The following is a 17,680-nucleotide window of genomic DNA, read 5'->3' on the forward strand; positions in this document are numbered from 1 at the left end:
CCTAGAGGTCGCCTCGACGCTCCGCCACCTGCCCTAAGAGGTCCCATCACTCCGCGCAATGTGCCGGTCACATGCTAATTACCTCCGGCCGCTCGCTGACTGATGCTGACCTCATGGTGACTCGTATACGTCCGCACCTTCGGTAGTTTGATGGAAACGAGAGAGGGATTGTGCTGGAGGGTGGGCATGAGGACAACGCCCCTCGATAGAAGTGCCCGCGGCCCCGGAGCTAATTCATCTAGAAGTCGCATTGGTTAAGTCACTCCGGAGCTCCTGTTCGCTGAGATAAATCACTGAATAGGTCCGTGTACGCCTCGAGGATGCTAGGAAGTCCGGAGCTAAAACAGAGCAAGTCTTTAGAGCCCATAGAAACCTAGAGGCGTGTGAGCGCTGTGTCGAATAAGCTCCGGAGGGCTTGTACGATGCGCTGAGTCTGCGTTTTCGGGGGTCAGACAATCCTGAGGCTTATCACCGGGATGTTGGGGCAGGCCATTCAAGCTCAGCCCGGCTCACGGCATGCTGCCTGCCGCCTGAAATCCCATTACATTAGGCCTTGACAATTGTCCCTAAACATTGTAAAGGAGCACAGGAGTGTTTTCCAGAAACATCACATTATTATTACACATGGACTGCCTTTCTCCCTTGAACTACTTTATACCCTTCAGTCATCTCAGACTGCCTCCACCCATACCGCTGGGTGTGTAAGGTTATTTCCCCTTGGTCTTTGGTGTCTGTTGTGTGTCAGTGCATATCACCGACCTCTCGCCTTAGATGTGATTTTTACTGAAACATTGGTATCCAACCTGTGGGCTTGAGGATATTTATTCACAAAACAAATTTCGATGCGTGAGGTGATACTAGGTTCAGTTATGTATGGGCTTTATGAGCCTCTACGAGGTGCACTGGTGTATACGGAATCCAAGAATCTCGCCACCTGATCATTGTGGCAAGTTGTGGCACTGTTGTGGCTATAATTGGTACCCAAATAGTATCCGACCTTTGCTCTGGATGCCTGTTTTTACCCAAAAATTGGTATCCAAGATTGATCCCACCGGCAGGTCCTTTACCAAAACTGTATCAGACCTGGCACCCATTTGAGGGTGATTTTTACCGAAACCGGTATCAGACCACTATGGGCATTTTCAGAGGGCCTGATACTTGGTGTCAAGCTTTACAGTTACATATATCTGAAATAGATAATAAATACCTTCTTTGCTGCCCTCGGGTGGTGTTCTGCCACCCTTGACTAGTGTTACTGTAGAGTCAGTGTAGTGTATACAGCATGTTTTCAACACTGTCATAGCTTGTACCGTAGGCAACAGGATGTTGCCCACCTAGACAGCCCAGACCCTGAGCCTAATAAGGCCAACTCATCTGACCTCCGGTCAAGCCTAACAAGGCTCAGCAATGCCTGTTGATTGACACCAGCGGTCGTACCGGGGGTCGGGGCTGTCTTAGTACAACTACTATAGTATGTATTAGTGTTATAATATGGAGCATTGCTCGTAGCCACCGTCCTCGTCGTCGGGCGTCGTCGGCGCTTGCCGGTCTGCCTAATCGGGCAACCGAGCGCCTCCCGCCCGCCCTCCCCGACGTCGTCAGTAACAGCGCGGTACAGCACCACTGCGGTGGGACAAAAATGCGCTGTATAATATCTCGTGTAGCATAAGTATGGTGCTATTGAGCACCGTGGGAGCGGTGCGGAATGACGCGGCGGTCGTCGCCCGCCATTCTCCCCGCCGTCAGTGGCGGCAGCGGGGCAGCCTGTAGTAAACGGGCTCTAATAAATTCGCTAAAATCATGAATAAATTGTAGTGTATTCTGAAATAGTTGGGCATGTGACAGAATATAATGTGAGCATCGGAATACACGCACCTACCTGGATCAACCAGTAGAATACCGTTAGAATATATGTATTCTACATAAACAGACCATCAGACCATCAGCGAAGGGTGCAGGACAAAGGGGAACACACACTTACCAGGTACGGATGGGACTGGTCGAGGGAGCGGTCCATGCAACCTCGAAAGGAACAGAATCAGCAGAATCACTATATTTTTGAGTGATAACACACACCTGTGAGGATATCTCCACATCCCTGGTGTATATGAGGGTGTGGTAGAGGTGGGATACCTGGTTGTCAGCAGGTCTTTTGGGCTGCTGAGAGCTAATTCAGCTGATGCCCCCTATTGGGAAGGGCTTACCTTAGCATTATCAGACTCCGGGCGTAGCATACCCATCTTCCGAAAGACGGGACAAGCCTAAGAAGCCGCGTGAGTAGCACAATGCTGAGCAAGACGTACCGGAGGATCGCGGATAGTGGGGAAGTTAGGAAGGGTGCCAAACAATGCAGTAAATAGTATGTTACCTGCAGAAGCTATATACAGTACTCCCACTGGAATTGAGAACAAAGGAGACAAATAGAAATTAACTTGCTCCTGAAATGCAGTATTTGTAAGATAACCTAGGTTTGAAGAAACAGCAGGACTCTATTGAGGCGTCATAGAGTGCACATAAAGGCACAGAACAAGAGAGAGCTAAATTCTGGGGTGACAGAGGAAGACGAAAGCAAAGAGTCTCGAAATGTGCGCTATCTGGTCTTCAGCCACCGCAGGCAGCAAGCGCATTCCGTCCGAATGAATTCGGATGTCCTTCATGCCGTGACACATGCTGTGACATCTGCTTGATTCTGCTCTCCTCGGTCTCTCCGACCTCTCGGGCTACTGATACCCTCTCATATTATCTTCTACTGGCCTCCTGAGATGCAGAAGTACTTGAATTCAAGTTACGGCGAAAATCTGCGAAAAAAGGGTGGGATGGGAGCCGTTATAAGATGTTAGCCACATCCGGTATGTTTCTCAGCTTTATGCCAGTTTGTGCATATACTGGCCTCGTCATTGAGCGTTAGATGATTTCTGGGTATATATTATATGTATTTATAACTATTGCGCGATGTATGCGTGCGTTTTCCGTGCACCAGGTGCTGATATTCCAAAATAGTGTGCTAGTGGAAGCCAGCACTATGCTGCTCCGATAGAGCCTCCATCTGCCAAAGAAGACACGTCATTCTGGAAGGATTGATGCTTGGTGAGCCTATAACAATTTATATATTCCGATTTCCTGCACTGAGGCAAGTAATGCAGTTAATACCATTATAGGGTATTCTTGTTTTGAACCTTCCTGTTACCCTGCATAGAGGAATTATGGGTACCTTCACTTCATACCCACTGCCTGTGCTGAATAGATTCCGTCTGAGGCCGTTTGGACCGCTCCATGGAGTTGTCTCCTCCATGTGTGGTCTGACCAGTGAGTGCCTGTTTCCATTCATCCTGGACACTGAATTGACGGTCTAGCATGCTCTATATATGGAGTCTGAAGTTTTGAATGGTATACCGCTGGTGTATCCAGGCAGGTGCTTTTTTTTGCCTTTTATATTTTATTCTGTTATATGCCCAACTTGCCACATTGGTATATTCGATCCCTATCCCATGGTACGCGTCTTATACTCTGTATATAAGCTATGTATACTATTTCAGAATACACTACAATTTATTCATGATTTTAGCGAATTTATTAGAGCCCGTTTACTACAGGCTGCCCCGCTGCCGCCACTGACGGCGGGGAGAATGGCGGGCGACGACCGCCGCGTCATTCCGCACCGCTCCCACGGTGCTCAATAGCACCATACTTATGCTACACGAGATATTATACAGCGCATTTTTGTCCCACCGCAGTGGTGCTGTACCGCGCTGTTACTGACGACGTCGGGGAGGGCGGGCGGGAGGCGCTCGGTTGCCCGATTAGGCAGACCGGCAAGCGCCGACGACGCCCGACGACGAGGACGGTGGCTACGAGCAATGCTCCATATTATAACACTAATACATACTATAGTAGTTGTACTAAGACAGCCCCGACCCCCGGTACGACCGCTGGTGTCAATCAACAGGCATTGCTGAGCCTTGTTAGGCTTGACCGGAGGTCAGATGAGTTAGCCTTATTAGGCTTGGGGTCTGGGCTGTCTAGGTGATGTTGCCATTGGCGCAACTCCACAGGTAGCCTAAGCTGGGGGATGCCTGACAGTCTCTAAAGGATCGTGATGTGCAGAGCCACCCTACCAGCATTGGTGAAACAATAGAGAAGTTTGGGATTTTCCATGCTCATCAGCTGCGGAGCTGCTTACTTATTGGAGTAGGGTATCACCAGTTTTGCCCTGCTAATGCTGTGTTGTGATCAACAACAGTGGTGAGTGGTGGTGCACTGCCGCCCCGAGTGGGGTATAATTACCTTTCCAGGCTCAGCTGCCTGAGCAAAGAATTCTGAAAACTCTCTGTTGTTTTGCTGATTGCTGACATATTTGGAGTTAGTCCCTATTACACAAATGGCAAGTATCAGCATACATGTAAGAAGTAATAGCCCCTATTTTATGGTGGTGGTAAGATTTGGGTCAGTCAACCTTCCAGTTATCCTATTACATTTCAAGTACAGCGCTTTGCATATGAAGCTGGAAAGCATGTCTTGCAAAATGTTGTTTGTCTCTGTTTGTTCTGCCAACACCAACCTATATAGGGCACTCGACGACAGCAAGTTGGGTGTGCCAGGCATACCCTACAGGAATCATAACACATGGAAAACTCATAACATATGTAACCAACAACATTGTAGCATATATGAGCTTTGTTTATCCCAAAAAAGCTCTGAAAGAAGTCACAACCGTGGTCAGGCACAAAGTAAAAGCAAAGCAGCCTGCCATGAGTCGGTGATGGAAATACCCCATATAGGTTTATTTGGTCCAGCCAAACAATATTTTGTGAAACACGTTGATATGCACAGACACACAACAATTGCCAAGGACCAAAAGGAATAAACCTAAACCCCGTGATATGGGTGAAGGCGGTCCGAGACAACTGAGGGGTATTTTAATAGTTTGAGGGGGAAGGAGGAGTAAGACGCCGTAGGGTAGTCCGTAGGAAGACCTAGAAAAATAAAACAAAAGCCTTGACGCCTGAAACAAACACTAAGGGACGCTCCGGAGTATTTATCTCCAGAAAGTCGCAAACAAAGTCGCAAACCACGGAACCGAGTGTAGGTTCGGGCCCACGGAAGTAAGAAACGCTAGAAAGACTTGTTTAATTTTATTTCGCTATGTGAGGCTCACCAGAGCTAATTGAATCGATGGCGGAGATAATTCACTCGACGAGTCAGGCCTATTGGCAAAGCTAGGGTCGGTTATAATTCGCTAAGTTCGGTGCTTTCGAACTTCTCGGGTCGCTGAGATCGTAACGCTAATTCTCTGAGATGGTGAAGTCGAAACTTGTTTTTCTGTACGCTACTTTGTACAATTTATACTACAGAAATGGCTTTGCGACCGTCCGGAGATAAATAACAAATAAACACCGCTACCCACAGGATTGCTCAGCACTTGCCGCCGTTATACCATACACCATACGACTCTCTTGCACTCCCACTTGCTCGTCCCACCCCCTAGAGGTCGCCTCGACGCTCCGCCACCTGCCCTAAGAGGTCCCATCACTCCGCGTGATGTGCCGATCACGTGCTAATTACCTCCGGCCGCTTGCTGACAGATGCTGGCCTCATGGTGACTCATATGCGTCCGCACCTTCGGTAGTTTGATGGAAACGAGAGGGAGTGAGTGTTGGAGGTTGGGCATGAGGACGACAGAAGCGTCCGCGGGCCCCGGAGCTAAGGCATCTAGAAGTCGCATTGGTTAAGTCGCTCCGGAGCTCCTGTTCGCGGAGATAAATCGTGGAATGGATCCGTGTACGCCTCAAGGATGTTAGGAAGTCCGGAGCTAAACAGAAAAATTCTTTTAGAGCCCATAGAAGCCTAGAGGTGTGTGAGCGCTATGTCGAATAAGCTCCGGGGGGGCTTGTACGACGTGCTAAGTCCTCGTTTTCGGGGGTCAGATGATCTTGAGGCTTATCAACGTTTTTGGGCTTCATATGAAAAGCACTGTAATTTGGAATATAAGTGGTATAACCACTGTTAAGCACTCTCTTTTCTCCATCACCAGAGCCCTATCCAACTACTGAACAGTAAACCAATTTCTAGAGGAATCGGAATGCGGTCACAGTGGGATCTCACTGTGAGTGATGTCACACTTTTGTCATGATATGGGCCCAGGAGATGTGCAAAGTTGCCTCTATCAGGTTGGTGTATTGTACTGTAGAAGGCATATTCATGATACCCCGAGTCATCCTGCTGCAGTCTGTTGAGAGCATCACGAGAGATCTAGCAGATACTGTTTCTTTCCCATGGCCGACACAACCCGTTTCCTCTCCCTCTCTTCAACAAATATTCTCGTTCTGACTTGGCAGAGGGAATATTCTAGCATATATACCTGCCTGAGCTTACCCAACATTTTCCAGTTGAGTGTGGAACAAGATATAAGGGGGTGAGGGGGTTCTGCAAATTTTGCAGAAACCCTCAATGATAGTATTATCATTGGACCAGTTCCTGTCCCCTTATGCCGTACAATCTCTATGCCCACTGGAGAAATCTTAGAAATTTGCAGAGGGTGTAAAATAGTATGTGAACTATCCACACCAAATTTGGGGTACATGCAATCAGAGAAAGATGACTTAACCAGGGAACAGTTCAAATTATTCACTTCTGGTCCAATGAATGGTTGAAATGCAACAGATGGTGTTGTAAATTGGATCTAAAACTGATATCGCAAGTGCGGGACACTGTCGACTGGACAAAATTACACGCTTTTCGGATACGGGGAATCGAACCCCGAGCTACCGCGTGAGAGGCGGTAATGTTAGCCATTACACCATATCCGATTGCAGATGTGGTGGGCAAGCTGGATTATATATGCAGCGGCTATACCGACATCAAACCATAGCTAGGACCCTTCCGACTACTCGACCACTGTCACTACCACCATGTCATATTCAGGTCCAAGCCGAGACAATCGGCGCAGCGACCGACAGGATGACCTTCCCCGAGGCCAGACAAGACGACGGCGCAGTCCAACCTATTGCGATGCCGGACGGGAACCCGATCGAGGTTATGAACGCAGAGACTACAAGACCAGGGACGAGCATCGGGACTATCGAGAAGGACAAGGACGCGATGAGCGCAGACAAAGGCGTGGTGAGAGACAAAATAGGTACGAGGGAGAAGATAGGCATAGCCGACACCGTAACACGGAAGAAGGGGGTCGCGATAGAAAGCGGCAGGAATCCCCTCGTCGTTCGGCGTCGCCTCGCTCGCGTTCGTCAGTTCCGCGGCCTTCGCGTTCTGAGTCACGCTCTCGGTCAGAGTCAGTAGCTGACAAAGAGAAGGACAAAGCGAAACCAAATTTCAACCCTTCTGGATTACTCGCTGCCGCCACCAAGACAGTGGAACATGGCGATGGGTCGAAGACGGTACTCAAGTACCATGAACCGCCTGAAGCTAGGAAGCCTCACCTAGGGTGGCGGCTCTACGTCTTCAAGGGAAAGGAACAAGTCGGTACGCAGGCCGCCCTCGAAGGCTTGCAGGAGAACTCATGGTTGCTCTTTGCAAAGATTTGCTCCATATACATCGCCAGAGCGCGTATCTGATTGGAAGAGATCGGACTGTCGCTGATATACCGGTCGAACACCCATCATGCTCGAAACAGCATGCCGTGATTCAACGTACGTCTCAAATGTCGCCGTAATCTGCTCATCTTCGTAATCGTTATATTGCTGACAAGCCGTCTTTGCGCGCAGACCGACAAGTAATGGAAAAGAATGAGTTCGGCGAGGCTAAACAGGTCATCAAGTGAGCTGCTTCGTCGGGAATGCTCCGCTAAATGATTGCTGCCCTTCTAATATTATTGACGTGTAGGCCTTTCGTCATTGACTTGGAATCCACGAATGGTACTTCTGTTAACGATGAACAGATCCCCACTTCGAGGTACTTCGAACTGCAGGCTGGCGATGGTGAGTTCGTGCCTGTGCTTTCTCCCTTGTAGCATCTGGCGGGCGTGTAACGCCGCTGAGATGCGTCACAATCGAAAATTAATTCACTTTTCCGAAACAGTCATCAAATTCGGTGACTCCCTGAGGGAGTACGTCCTTCTGCATGATGAAGCTGCATGAATGGTGACCCATGCACTTTCGCTTTACTGCAACCTGAAACATCGGGAAATTCCTCGGATCTAGAGCTTAGGGTACCCTAATTAACAGGAAAAAGCACGCCCTGTCAGGTAGAATGTTCTTACCAGGATATCGCAGGTTCTGGCGAGGTTGTATGCATCGTGTAAGTAATTAGCGACCGTACTCGTACATATCGTGCGGTTACGAATATACTAGATATAACTGTTTGCCTTCGCCACAGTGGTTGTCCCTACATCCGGAACAGGTATCGCGCCCTCAGGTGGAACCTGTTCCGGATGTCTCTATGACCAAAGTGCGCTGGCCTTATTCGGGTGCGTTGCATAGCGACATTGTTCACTGCGACCGAATGATGTGGGCAGCTGTTATGAACATAGCGTGGAAGACCATACGAGGTCCAGCAACGAAGGAGACCGTGGCGGAAACAAGGAATACGATAAATCGACTATGTACACAAGATGGGGAGCAAATAAGCAGAATACACAGTACTTCGATAATACAGAAAACATCGTATTTGTCCGGAGCCACCAATCAGATGTTATCAAACAGAGGACGGGGAGGGTAGGAGAAAATGAAAACACAGACAGTAAACAGTTGTAGATTGAAGCCTGACGCAGATGGTAACACATAGTCCTTCGTTGAGGGAGACATCATGATATCGGTCTTGAGAAGTGAGAGGGATGTTGGCAGATCAAAGCGCTTCCTGTTGACAGCTCGTGTAAGCTCGTATCGCGAGAGCTATCAAGGCGCACCGAACGTAAACTTACCTAGCATCGCATGGTGTGGTCCCCGCGGCACTGGGCCCCTACTTTATCAAGATGCCTTTTCAAGGCATCCTTCCTGCTGAAGCCGCGGCCGCAGCCTCCCCGATAAGGTACCCCGTCAACATTGATTATGAGACGCTTTGGCACACGGAGGCGGTCTGCTATTTCTAGTGGATAGCCACGGCACACCCACTTCCCTTCGCTAAGACGGGGATAATGAGTAGCAACGTGTCTTCTCATGTCCGGGAGTCGCGGCTTGCGCTTCGGATCGGTCGGGTTGGGGCGTAGGACGTGGTCACAACCCTCTACTGGGCATATTAGAGCACCAGATTCATCAGTTAGGATGTCAGGAATATCAGACCGAGGAGAGGTGTCCTCGTGATTCCTGTGAGTAAATCCTCTGGGGTTGAACGATCCAGATGGCGACGAGGGTGAAGGCGATGAAGCAGCGGATGTATTTGATGAGGGAGGATATGGCGCTCTTCGTACCCCAGCCCTAGTCTGCTTCGCGCTGAACCCTCCTCGGCGTTTGGCGGGCTTGGGCGGAGGCGAGGGGCGATATTCGTCCTCGGTGCCATTCCCGTCGCTTTCTGCGTCGGACTCGTCCTCCCGGTAGCTTACAAGAGCGCGAGTACTGCGACGACCTTCATGGGCGCTGGCAGGGGCGAGTTCTGGTGCCAGAAAACCCGTATTGACCAGCGAGGAGGTCGAGGTATCCGCAACGCAGCTGGACTGGGTTTCGACGTAGGCAAGAGATGTGGTGTTCACGGCTGGGGGCTGATATGGGGTGTCGACGGAGGTACTAATGAAATAATCAATCGCCCGATTAGATGAATTGTAAGGGATCATACAAGGAAACCACTTACAGAGCGTGGGCGTATATCGACCTTTCATATGGGTCAACCTCTGACTGAGACGAAGACTGGCCGTCTGACTCTGCGTCTGAGAAATAAGCCTCAGGGGCACCATAGTCGTAGTTGTACGACACTAGTCTGGTGCTTGCCGCGTCTTCTGGAGCCATGTACCAGCAGTCGGAAAGGTTGTCCATATCATTGGAGAAAGAGGCTTTGCGAGAGATGGCAGCCATTGGGTAAGGGTGGTCGTTCGGAGCGGCGGGTGTGTTCTGAAGAGGGCGGGTGATGTTGATAGAAACGATGGCGGAGTGGCCATGGCTTTATAGGCGGGGAGGGGGTCCTCAAGGTCAAAGATTCGGTCCAAGCGTTCCAAGCACCGGTTACGATGTCTTACCGCTTTTGTTCAGAAATTGCCCAGAAAGGCAGGATGGTGGGAACATAACCCCGTCCTATTATCACAATGTGATAATAGGACGGGGCGTAAGTCCCACACCGCCCTTCTAGACAAATTCGTCGTGCATTCGACGCCTTGTCGTCGTTCGTCGGGGCAGCACCAGGGCAGGAACAAAGAATATCGATCATATGCTCCATCCACATATGGTATAGCTTGGGTATCAGGCATTGCTCATGAAGGACAAAGCGTAAGGGTTGTCGGCCAAAGCGCTGGTGATACCACAGCTCGACTGACGTATGGGCCAAAGCGTTGGCTAAAGCGCGGCCTCCCCTGCAGGATGCTCGCCGCCTATCGCAGTAGAATCGAAGGGTATATTCGTCAACTTCATTGCAACTCGGGTCCTTGCAATAGACAGATGACCCATGCTCGAGGAGGTTGCCATGCGCGATGTATAGCGTCAATATAAAAGAACAGAGCAGGTTGTGACGTGGCGGGACCATAGTTATTCTTTATAGATAATATAATAAGACTTGCATGGTATCGGATATGGTGTAATGGCTAACATTACCGCCTCTCACGCGGTAGCTCGGGGTTCGATTCCCCGTATCCGAATCACAATCGTAGCAATTTCTGTTTTTCTTTCACGTCATGTCGGGATACCCCACCGAACGTTGACCCGCGGCATGGACTTGCATCGTTACATTCTTCTTTCTATGTTCAGTGTCCGGGCATACGAAAAACTTTTGCGACCTCTGGCTAGGTCATTGAGCAGCAGTGCCGTCACCAGGCCAATACCACCCAAGAGAGGTGAGCAAACGTCGGATTAGAATGGGCTGGACCGTTCTGACTGCTGCAAGTGAAGTAGGGATCGAAAGCCCGGAGGCCTTCCTGAAAGCTATTGGACGTTCTTCGGATAGTAAACTATCGTCGCTATCCGAGTCGCTTTCAGAATGGAGTAACTTTTGGAAGCTGGGGGGTTTGGAGATGAAGAAGGCTGGGGTACCAGTGAAGGACCGTCGGTGAGTAACCATTCGACTGCCACCTTAACGGGATGTTACCTGCGCAAACTGTCTCGTTCTGAGTGCATGGGCTGGAAAGTGAGCTTAAGCTTCAGGCGGAAGTTCACGCGTTATTGGTCGTCCTCGCAGAGGAGCACTGCTTAATCCTCGTGGAGGTATATCCTCCGTGGGCTTTCCTCGGTTGTATAGGTCCGAGCTGTGGTTGCTCTTACTCTCCTACGCACATCTATGACGGCCTGTCCTTGAAAGCTGGGTGCAGCTTCCTGCACATGCCCAGTCATCAGACTTCACAATACCCTTTGCACTCCATCTTCTGGCCTGTCTCCTTCCCTCGGGGTACTAACTGTTCTCTCTTCCATCCAGGTATATCCTATGGTCGATGGAGAAATACCGACTGGGCTGGGCGATCAAGGACTTCGCACACGAACCCAAGCCAAAGAAGAAGATACGCGGGTGAGTTCCACAGTCATATGCCAGTAGACAACTATTCGACGGCACCCCTGCATTTCTTTACGTGTTGCTGTGCCATCTGGGTATGTGCTCAACTATGTCTGCAGGCGTGGTCCCTCGGTCCAGTTCGGCAAGAGGATTCGGTCAAGGAGGGATCGGTGAGGGCCTAGGTGCTGCCCGAGCCTCGTACCCCCCTCCCTCCCGCAAGTTGTGGAAACGGATAGACATACTGCCTCATTCTCCCCACAGGTTGCACTGGGCCCAGCTCCATTGCTCACTAGACAGCGAGAAAAGTTATGTACAGCGACGCGATATAATCTTACCGCTAATGACGTTCAGCACCCACCATAAGCAACGCAGCTTCGTGACAGACATCACACGCGGATTATCCAGTGTGTCAGATAGTGATTGGCCTATCTGCCGAGCGTAGTATATAGACCTTAGAACACAGGAGCGTTAGTCAAGAACAACCTGCCCTCCTCCTTCTTGACCCATCTAGCCACCGCGTTCGCCGCGCCGACAACGGCGCTCTTGGGCAGCCTCGAAGATAGAGCGACGTACAGCTCGAACGGCTGCGTTATCTGAGGCAAATTTTTGTTAAGCGTGAAACCGTGCGAGTAGAACCAGGTCGCGCACCCAGCCCATCACGCTCTCCTTCTGCGTCTTGATATACTGCAGCTTCAGACTTCCCGCCTGGCCCGACCGGGCGTGAATCGCGTCGTGGAGGGTTTGGTACAGCGTGATCAACCTACCCGCCGCCGCCGCCGCCGTCAAGCACGGCAGAAGAGAGTAGTGAGAGGCATGCACGCACCTCTGCTGTTCTCGCTTGACATCATACGGGTCCTCGAACACCGGCGCCGTGATCTGCACATGCGACCGCGACTTGTACACGAAGTGGCGCAGGCCGGGTATGCCCAGCTCGGACACGGAGTACACCGTTGCGCCCGTGCGCACAGCCGTGATCAGCGCGTCCAGCGCGCCGTCGCTCCCCATTTTCTGCGTCCGGGAAGGATAGATTGAGCACTGCGATAGGGATAGCGAAGATGGAGGAAGCTTACCTTGATCACGGAATCGCACCACGTCCGGACGGTCTCGAAGTCCGGCCCGCCGCTGATGCAGACGAGCCCGATGTCTATGTCCTTGCCCCTGCCCCCGCTCTCTTCTTCCTTACCTGGTGCACTCTGCGCGGGCGCTGGGCCCTCGCGCGCAGTAGGAGAAGACGCCTCTTCCGCGCTCGAGGCCGTATTCTGCCCTGGCTCGTCTTCATCCCCGCGTCCGCGCACCAGGAAGTTGACGTAGGCGTTCACGAACCCGTTCGGGTTGAACTTTGGGAGGCATATAGGCAGCCAGGAAACAGCGGCAGGGGAGGTGAGGATGGAAGGTGCGTAGATGGTGTTGACGAGGATGTGCAGATCTGCGGAGGGTGAGTAAACATAGCCATCATGATATAGCAGCGGGAATTGGAGAACCTGCTGGGTGGATCGAGTGCTTCTTCGGTCTGACGAGGGTCACGACCTGGCCGTTGGCGACTAGAATGACGTATAGCACGTCCTATAAATCCACAAATGTGGATCTCAGTAAGTCGACCCGGGTGTTGAGCGGTGTGGACGGTTCACACCTTAGCCTTGGATGAGGGCACCAGCGCATCGGCAAGCCTGGCCCGTAACCCGGTATCTAGTTTGAGACAATGCAGCGATGATGTCGACAACGCCAGATCCCACTCTAGCCTATGCAGCAGAGAGTTCAGGATATTCTCAGCCCCTGAACCCGCCGTTAGACTCAATTTCAGGACGTAGTCAAACGAGGGCATGTACCTCCGAGCAACCGCCCGAGGTCAGAATTCCGCCTGCGCTCGAACATCTTGCGCAGATGGCTCGCGGTGACGACGCTGAGGATCTGCAGGTGGAGGTATTCGAGATGATTTCGCGTCTGTTCTTCCAGGTCGTGTCAGGGACCCATCAAGCTCGAGCACCTGTGTAACTGGCAACTTACCACGCCCTCTGGCTCGCCCCAGTCTGAGATACAGACGTAGTACAGCGGAGGCCGCAGGAGGAAGGTGATGCGGGTCGCGCCGGCGTTGATGCAGCGCAGCTTGTCGTTGTTGTCGTCGAGGAAGATGGATATGAGGGCTTGCATGAGGGCATAGGCGGAGGCGGAGTCGTCCGAGTCGGTTGAATCTGGCCGGCTGAAGTGGACTCAGCTAACGTATCAGCAGAGGGTAACGGAGACTCGACCTTGTGAATACGGGTTTACCGGCCTCGGTGAGCACGAAGTACTGGCGGGGAGTAAAGCTGTCGACTATAGGCCGCGTCCTTCAAAAAAAGATAGAAGCTTCTGAGAAAGCAAGCATACCGAGCTCGTGCGGCAGTTCATTCAGGTTGAGCGTCTTGCTCTTCTTCTTCGGCGGCCTCGACGCCATATCTATGTGGTCGAAGTACACACTTCAGACACCTTCGCACCTGCTGGCGCACCTTCATGTCAACGGGGGAGACTTACCCGCCGTACTCTGCCTATAGCTCAGTGTCTGCCTGAGATGGTCGCGTAGGTTCTTCTTTGAGTCCTCATCCCCGGCAGGGCTGGCGACCCGGCCAATACCTATCGCCTCGCTCTCCTCGACGTCAGGCTCAGCCTCTGCTTCTGTTACGAGAATCCCTTCCGCATTGCCGGGCGGAGGGGTGTTGACCGCTGAGATGGCGATGGGGGTGGTCGAGGGGGAGGTTGAGTGGGAGGAGGAGGATGCGCCACTGCTGGAGGACTTGGAGTACACGCGGAGGTTGGTGAGGGAGTGGGTCGGGCGCAGCGGTGGCGCGAGGACGAGGCGGGAGGGCGAGCCTCCTGGGACGGGTGTGCCGACGCGAGAGGGAGTTCGGGAACGCGGTGTTGTGGACATCGTCGAGGACTTGGGTTGAGGAGGCTGGTCAACCTGCGCTCATTAGCTGACCTCAGCGCAATTACACCGTTACTCGCAGTCACACAGCCTGTCGTCACGGTAGCAACTCTGCACTCGACCACCGGCGTCGAGTATGCTCAGCTAGGTCCCGCGACGTCGGCTTGGAACGTGCTCTCCTACGGCCTATAATAACTTGCATGGAGGTCCCAATTGACAAGCGAGGCGACCCATGGTTCGACGATGGCAACATCGTGCTCTTGACCGACCCGGACGGCGTCGCATTCAAGGTTCACCGGGGCGTTCTCTCTCGTCACTCTGAAATCTTCCAGTCCATGTTCCAAATGCCCCAGCCGGCTGACCTGGCTGCAATGGAGACCCTCGATGGCTGCCAGGTTGTCAGGATGTACGACCCCCCGCTCGAACTCTCTAATCTCATCAAGGCGCTCTATGACGGGGTGTGAGTCTCACCCTGCACATATGTACGTATCCGCTTCCTTTCTGATCTAACTCGCACTCTGCCATCTGCCACTGGTATTGCCGGCTGCTTCACTCTATCCTGCGAGACTAGCACCTTCCAGCATCGCAATGCAGACGACTTTTTCCACCTGGCGGGCATTTTGCGCTTGTCCACCAAGTACTTCATTGCCCACCTACGTCTCCAGGCTATCAAGCAGCTTACTTCTATATGGTCCCACACACTTCGCGGTCATGACGAGATGCTCGACAAAACCCTGTCATTGCCCTCTATTCCCGTCTCAATCGATCCACCCGGTCATACAGACACGACCGCCGATACTCCCACCGTCCAGATCACCTACCCCTACATCCACCCACTCCACGTCATCAACCTCGCTCGAGAAACCAACGTGCTCATCGTTCTCCCCTCCGCATTCTACCTCCTCTCCCTCCACGAGCTCCACGACATCCTCGCCGGCGCACATCCCAAACTCCACCTCGCCCACCCGTCGAAGCCTTCCTCGGAGCTCAGCCTCCCCGACACCCGCCCCTACACGCTCATGTTCCAGCACCGCTTGAGCACGATCAGCGAGTTCGTGCACGCGTTCTGCGCGCAGCGCGGCGCGGCGCCCGCGTGCGAGTACGGCGCGGAGCCGTGCGTGCGCGGGTTCCGCAAGCTCGTCGGCAAGCTGAGCCAGTCGTGGCGGGTCCGCAGCGGCCCCATGCATTTCATCGTCCAAGCGGTCTTGGAGCTCAAGGAGAATAACACGGTATGTAGGCCGTGCAGGAAGCTGTTCAAGGCGGAGGCGATGGCGTTCAGGCAGCGGACATGGGATGGCCTGCCTGGTGTTATTGGCTTGCCGAGCTGGGAAGAGCTTGTTGCGCGGGATCTGGAGTCGAACTGACCGGGCTTCTGTTTCTGGATTCTCTAGCATGTGGTATACCAGTGGGGTTTATTGATGTGTTTCTTCTCTGTTCGGAATGTACTATGATACAGAGATATCGAGATGCTATACAACGAATATATCCGGCTCATACTGCCCTCAAGTCAAATCGGCATTTTCAACTTCCTGCCTTGCACCCACATCCCCTTTCGATTTCGCACATCACCCAGACACCACCACATCTCCAGCACCCGTAAATCAACCGTCGTGCCATCCTGCCCAGCATCGCCGAAGAAGTCGAGCGCGCCGACGCCCGAGGCCGTCGCAGGATCGTGCATCTGAACTGACAACGTTGTCAGACACATACGAGAGTAAGCACCGGAATAATACTGAACAGAACTAACTCTGCTGCACATCAAAGGGCGCGCCCACTTCGAACAGCCCCCCTTGGAGACCCAACGCCCTTGCCCCGCCCCTCGTAGCCATATACAGCGTCTCCTTCCAATCCACGCTCACCTGCTCCCCGTCCCCTGTCCCACCCGCCTCTTTCCGTGCGCCCTCGCGCATCCTCGATACCACCACCGCCTGTCTCATCGCGCTCATAATGTCGATGGAGTACCCACCTGCGACGTCCGTACCTAGCCCTACCGTCACCTCGGCCTGGAGGGCCTCGCGTAATGGGAAAGGGCGCTCGGAGAAATATGCGTTGGAGAGGGGGCAGTGGGCAACGGCGCTGCCCAGCGAGGAAAGGCGGGTGAGTTGCGCAGGGGAGAGGAAAGTGCAGTGCGCTTGGATGGTACGCGGGGTGAGCAGCTTATTCTGTAGTCCCAGTGAGATGGTGCAAGAAGGGGGGGGTGCGAGAATGCTGACTTGTTCGAAGACGTCCATATCCTCCATCCCCCTCTCCTGCTGAACCCACTCGATCTCATCCCGCGCCTCGGACATATGGCTCTGAATCGCCAGTCCCTCCGTTTCCGCAAGCTCTCCAAGGGCCGCGAGCAGCTCGTTCGAGCACGTCGGCACGAAGCGGGGCGTGATGACCGGCTGCACGAGTCGCACGTGCGGCGGCAGGTGGGCAGTCTGACTGCGACATCCGTGGACGAACGACGCGGCGGATGCAAGGCTCGCTTGAGCGGAGGCTTCACGATAGGACGGACGGGAGGATATGTCCATGGATAGTTTGCCCACGAAGGCGCGTATGCCCGCTGCTTGCATGACCTCCGCCAGGATCAAGCTGGAGACACGAATATTACTCAACGTCGTTCACACCGTACTCACGGGGCCATATGCGTACTTGGTCTCTTCCCTGATAGTGCCGAAGAGCAGCACCGCGCCAGTCCCTGCCTCGACGAGCCTCGCCGCCAGCCGCTCGTACACTTTCCTCGCGAGCCCCGGGTCGGCGTCAAGCTTCTCTTCGGCCTTGAAGGCGTATTCGTCGAGCCACTGCATCAGCGGAAGGTGGAGGCCGGTGCCTTGGTAGAGGAATTGGGGTGCGTGGAGGTGCAGGTCGCAGAAGGTTGGGAGGAGAAAGCTGCCTTCTGGGATGATTGTTACATCTTCCCCGTCTCCCAGCATTTGAATGGCTTCTGTAGAAGTAGCTGGACCAATATATGTGATAAATCCCGCATCGTCGACACCTAGAATGGTATGTTGGTGGTGTACACGTAGAGTAAAGGAATGAACCCGTACCTAGCAGATGGTCGTCTAGGATATCCAGTTCTCCAAGTTTCGGGCAGTGGACGAACGTGCCTCTGACGAGCGTCATGGTAAGATAAGAACCCGCTATCTCCCCCAGCTAGCAGACATTTGCACTGTGGCCTCCTCATTTCGTCGGAAGCACATCGCGGTAGCTGTAGGAAAG

The 17,680-nt window shown here is 52.8% G+C and overlaps 7 protein-coding genes and 2 non-coding genes across 9 annotated transcripts; 4 read left to right on the plus strand and 5 right to left on the minus strand.

The window, feature by feature from the left end:
- Nucleotides 1-1,977: 1,977 nt before the first annotated feature.
- Nucleotides 1,978-2,240, minus strand: GLOTRDRAFT_129914 (uncharacterized protein; the record flags this gene model as incomplete). The annotated part of the gene is made up of 3 exons (XM_007868660.1): nucleotides 1,978-2,022; nucleotides 2,077-2,157; nucleotides 2,205-2,240. 3 exons carry the CDS (start codon nucleotides 2,238-2,240, stop codon nucleotides 1,978-1,980), a joined length of 162 nt encoding a protein of 53 aa, XP_007866851.1.
- A 4,494-nt stretch (nucleotides 2,241-6,734) lies between these two features.
- Nucleotides 6,735-6,806, minus strand: GLOTRDRAFT_t86. The gene has a single exon. It is a non-coding gene; the product is annotated as a tRNA-Glu (tRNA).
- Nucleotides 6,807-7,292: 486 nt separating this feature from the next.
- Nucleotides 7,293-8,093, plus strand: GLOTRDRAFT_17778 (SMAD/FHA domain-containing protein; the record flags this gene model as incomplete). The annotated part of the gene is made up of 5 exons (XM_007868411.2): nucleotides 7,293-7,479; nucleotides 7,536-7,646; nucleotides 7,722-7,773; nucleotides 7,840-7,934; nucleotides 8,035-8,093. Coding segments are annotated over 5 exons (504 nt in total), but the record flags the coding sequence as incomplete, so codon positions are not given.
- Nucleotides 8,094-8,875: 782 nt separating this feature from the next.
- Nucleotides 8,876-9,959, minus strand: GLOTRDRAFT_129916 (uncharacterized protein; the record flags this gene model as incomplete). Its single annotated transcript, XM_007868661.1, has 2 exons — nucleotides 8,876-9,674; nucleotides 9,739-9,959. 2 exons carry the CDS (start codon nucleotides 9,957-9,959, stop codon nucleotides 8,876-8,878), a joined length of 1,020 nt encoding a protein of 339 aa, XP_007866852.1.
- A 701-nt stretch (nucleotides 9,960-10,660) lies between these two features.
- On the plus strand, nucleotides 10,661-10,732 carry GLOTRDRAFT_t84. The gene has a single exon. It is a non-coding gene; the product is annotated as a tRNA-Glu (tRNA).
- Nucleotides 10,733-10,833: 101 nt separating this feature from the next.
- Nucleotides 10,834-11,751, plus strand: GLOTRDRAFT_129917 (uncharacterized protein; the record flags this gene model as incomplete). The annotated part of the gene is made up of 4 exons (XM_007868662.1): nucleotides 10,834-10,927; nucleotides 10,986-11,139; nucleotides 11,503-11,592; nucleotides 11,697-11,751. 4 exons carry the CDS (start codon nucleotides 10,834-10,836, stop codon nucleotides 11,749-11,751), a joined length of 393 nt encoding a protein of 130 aa, XP_007866853.1.
- Nucleotides 11,752-12,029: 278 nt separating this feature from the next.
- GLOTRDRAFT_129918 (DUF254-domain-containing protein) lies at nucleotides 12,030-14,479 on the minus strand (the record flags this gene model as incomplete). The annotated part of the gene is made up of 10 exons (XM_007868663.1): nucleotides 12,030-12,170; nucleotides 12,226-12,585; nucleotides 12,648-13,003; nucleotides 13,059-13,140; nucleotides 13,208-13,350; nucleotides 13,404-13,518; nucleotides 13,582-13,766; nucleotides 13,843-13,887; nucleotides 13,942-14,010; nucleotides 14,086-14,479. The coding sequence occupies 10 exons, from the start codon at nucleotides 14,477-14,479 to the stop codon at nucleotides 12,030-12,032; spliced, it is 1,890 nt and encodes a 629-aa protein (XP_007866854.1).
- A 197-nt stretch (nucleotides 14,480-14,676) lies between these two features.
- On the plus strand, nucleotides 14,677-15,886 carry GLOTRDRAFT_77167 (uncharacterized protein; the record flags this gene model as incomplete). Its single annotated transcript, XM_007868664.1, has 3 exons — nucleotides 14,677-14,936; nucleotides 15,048-15,231; nucleotides 15,289-15,886. The coding sequence occupies 3 exons, from the start codon at nucleotides 14,677-14,679 to the stop codon at nucleotides 15,838-15,840; spliced, it is 996 nt and encodes a 331-aa protein (XP_007866855.1). The 3' UTR covers nucleotides 15,841-15,886.
- GLOTRDRAFT_61748 (Metallo-dependent hydrolase) lies at nucleotides 15,882-17,662 on the minus strand. The gene is made up of 5 exons (XM_007868665.1): nucleotides 17,509-17,662; nucleotides 17,114-17,456; nucleotides 16,690-17,053; nucleotides 16,224-16,638; nucleotides 15,882-16,162 (listed from the first exon to the last, which is right to left on the minus strand). The coding sequence occupies exons 1-5, from the start codon at nucleotides 17,582-17,584 to the stop codon at nucleotides 15,984-15,986; spliced, it is 1,377 nt and encodes a 458-aa protein (XP_007866856.1). The 5' UTR covers nucleotides 17,585-17,662; the 3' UTR covers nucleotides 15,882-15,983.
- Between the last annotated feature and the right edge of the window lie 18 nt (nucleotides 17,663-17,680).

This window comes from Gloeophyllum trabeum (genome assembly GCF_000344685.1).
Source record: "Gloeophyllum trabeum ATCC 11539 unplaced genomic scaffold GLOTRscaffold_00008, whole genome shotgun sequence".
Taxonomy (NCBI): Eukaryota; Fungi; Basidiomycota; class Agaricomycetes; order Gloeophyllales; family Gloeophyllaceae; genus Gloeophyllum; species Gloeophyllum trabeum.

What these genes read in the sequence shown, in the direction of transcription:
- GLOTRDRAFT_61748 (XM_007868665.1), bottom strand. Translation starts at nt 17,584, where the DNA reads ATGACGCTCGTCAGAGGCACGTTCGTCCACTGCCCGAAACTTGGAGAA. An exon ending in ACTATCAGGGAAGAGACCAA is followed by an intron (nt 17,054 to 17,113) that starts GTACGCATATGG and finishes TCGTGTCTCCAG; the next exon opens with CTTGATCCTGGCGGAGGTCA. An exon ending in ATATGGACGTCTTCGAACAA is followed by an intron (nt 16,639 to 16,689) that starts GTCAGCATTCTC and finishes CTGGGACTACAG; the next exon opens with AATAAGCTGCTCACCCCGCG.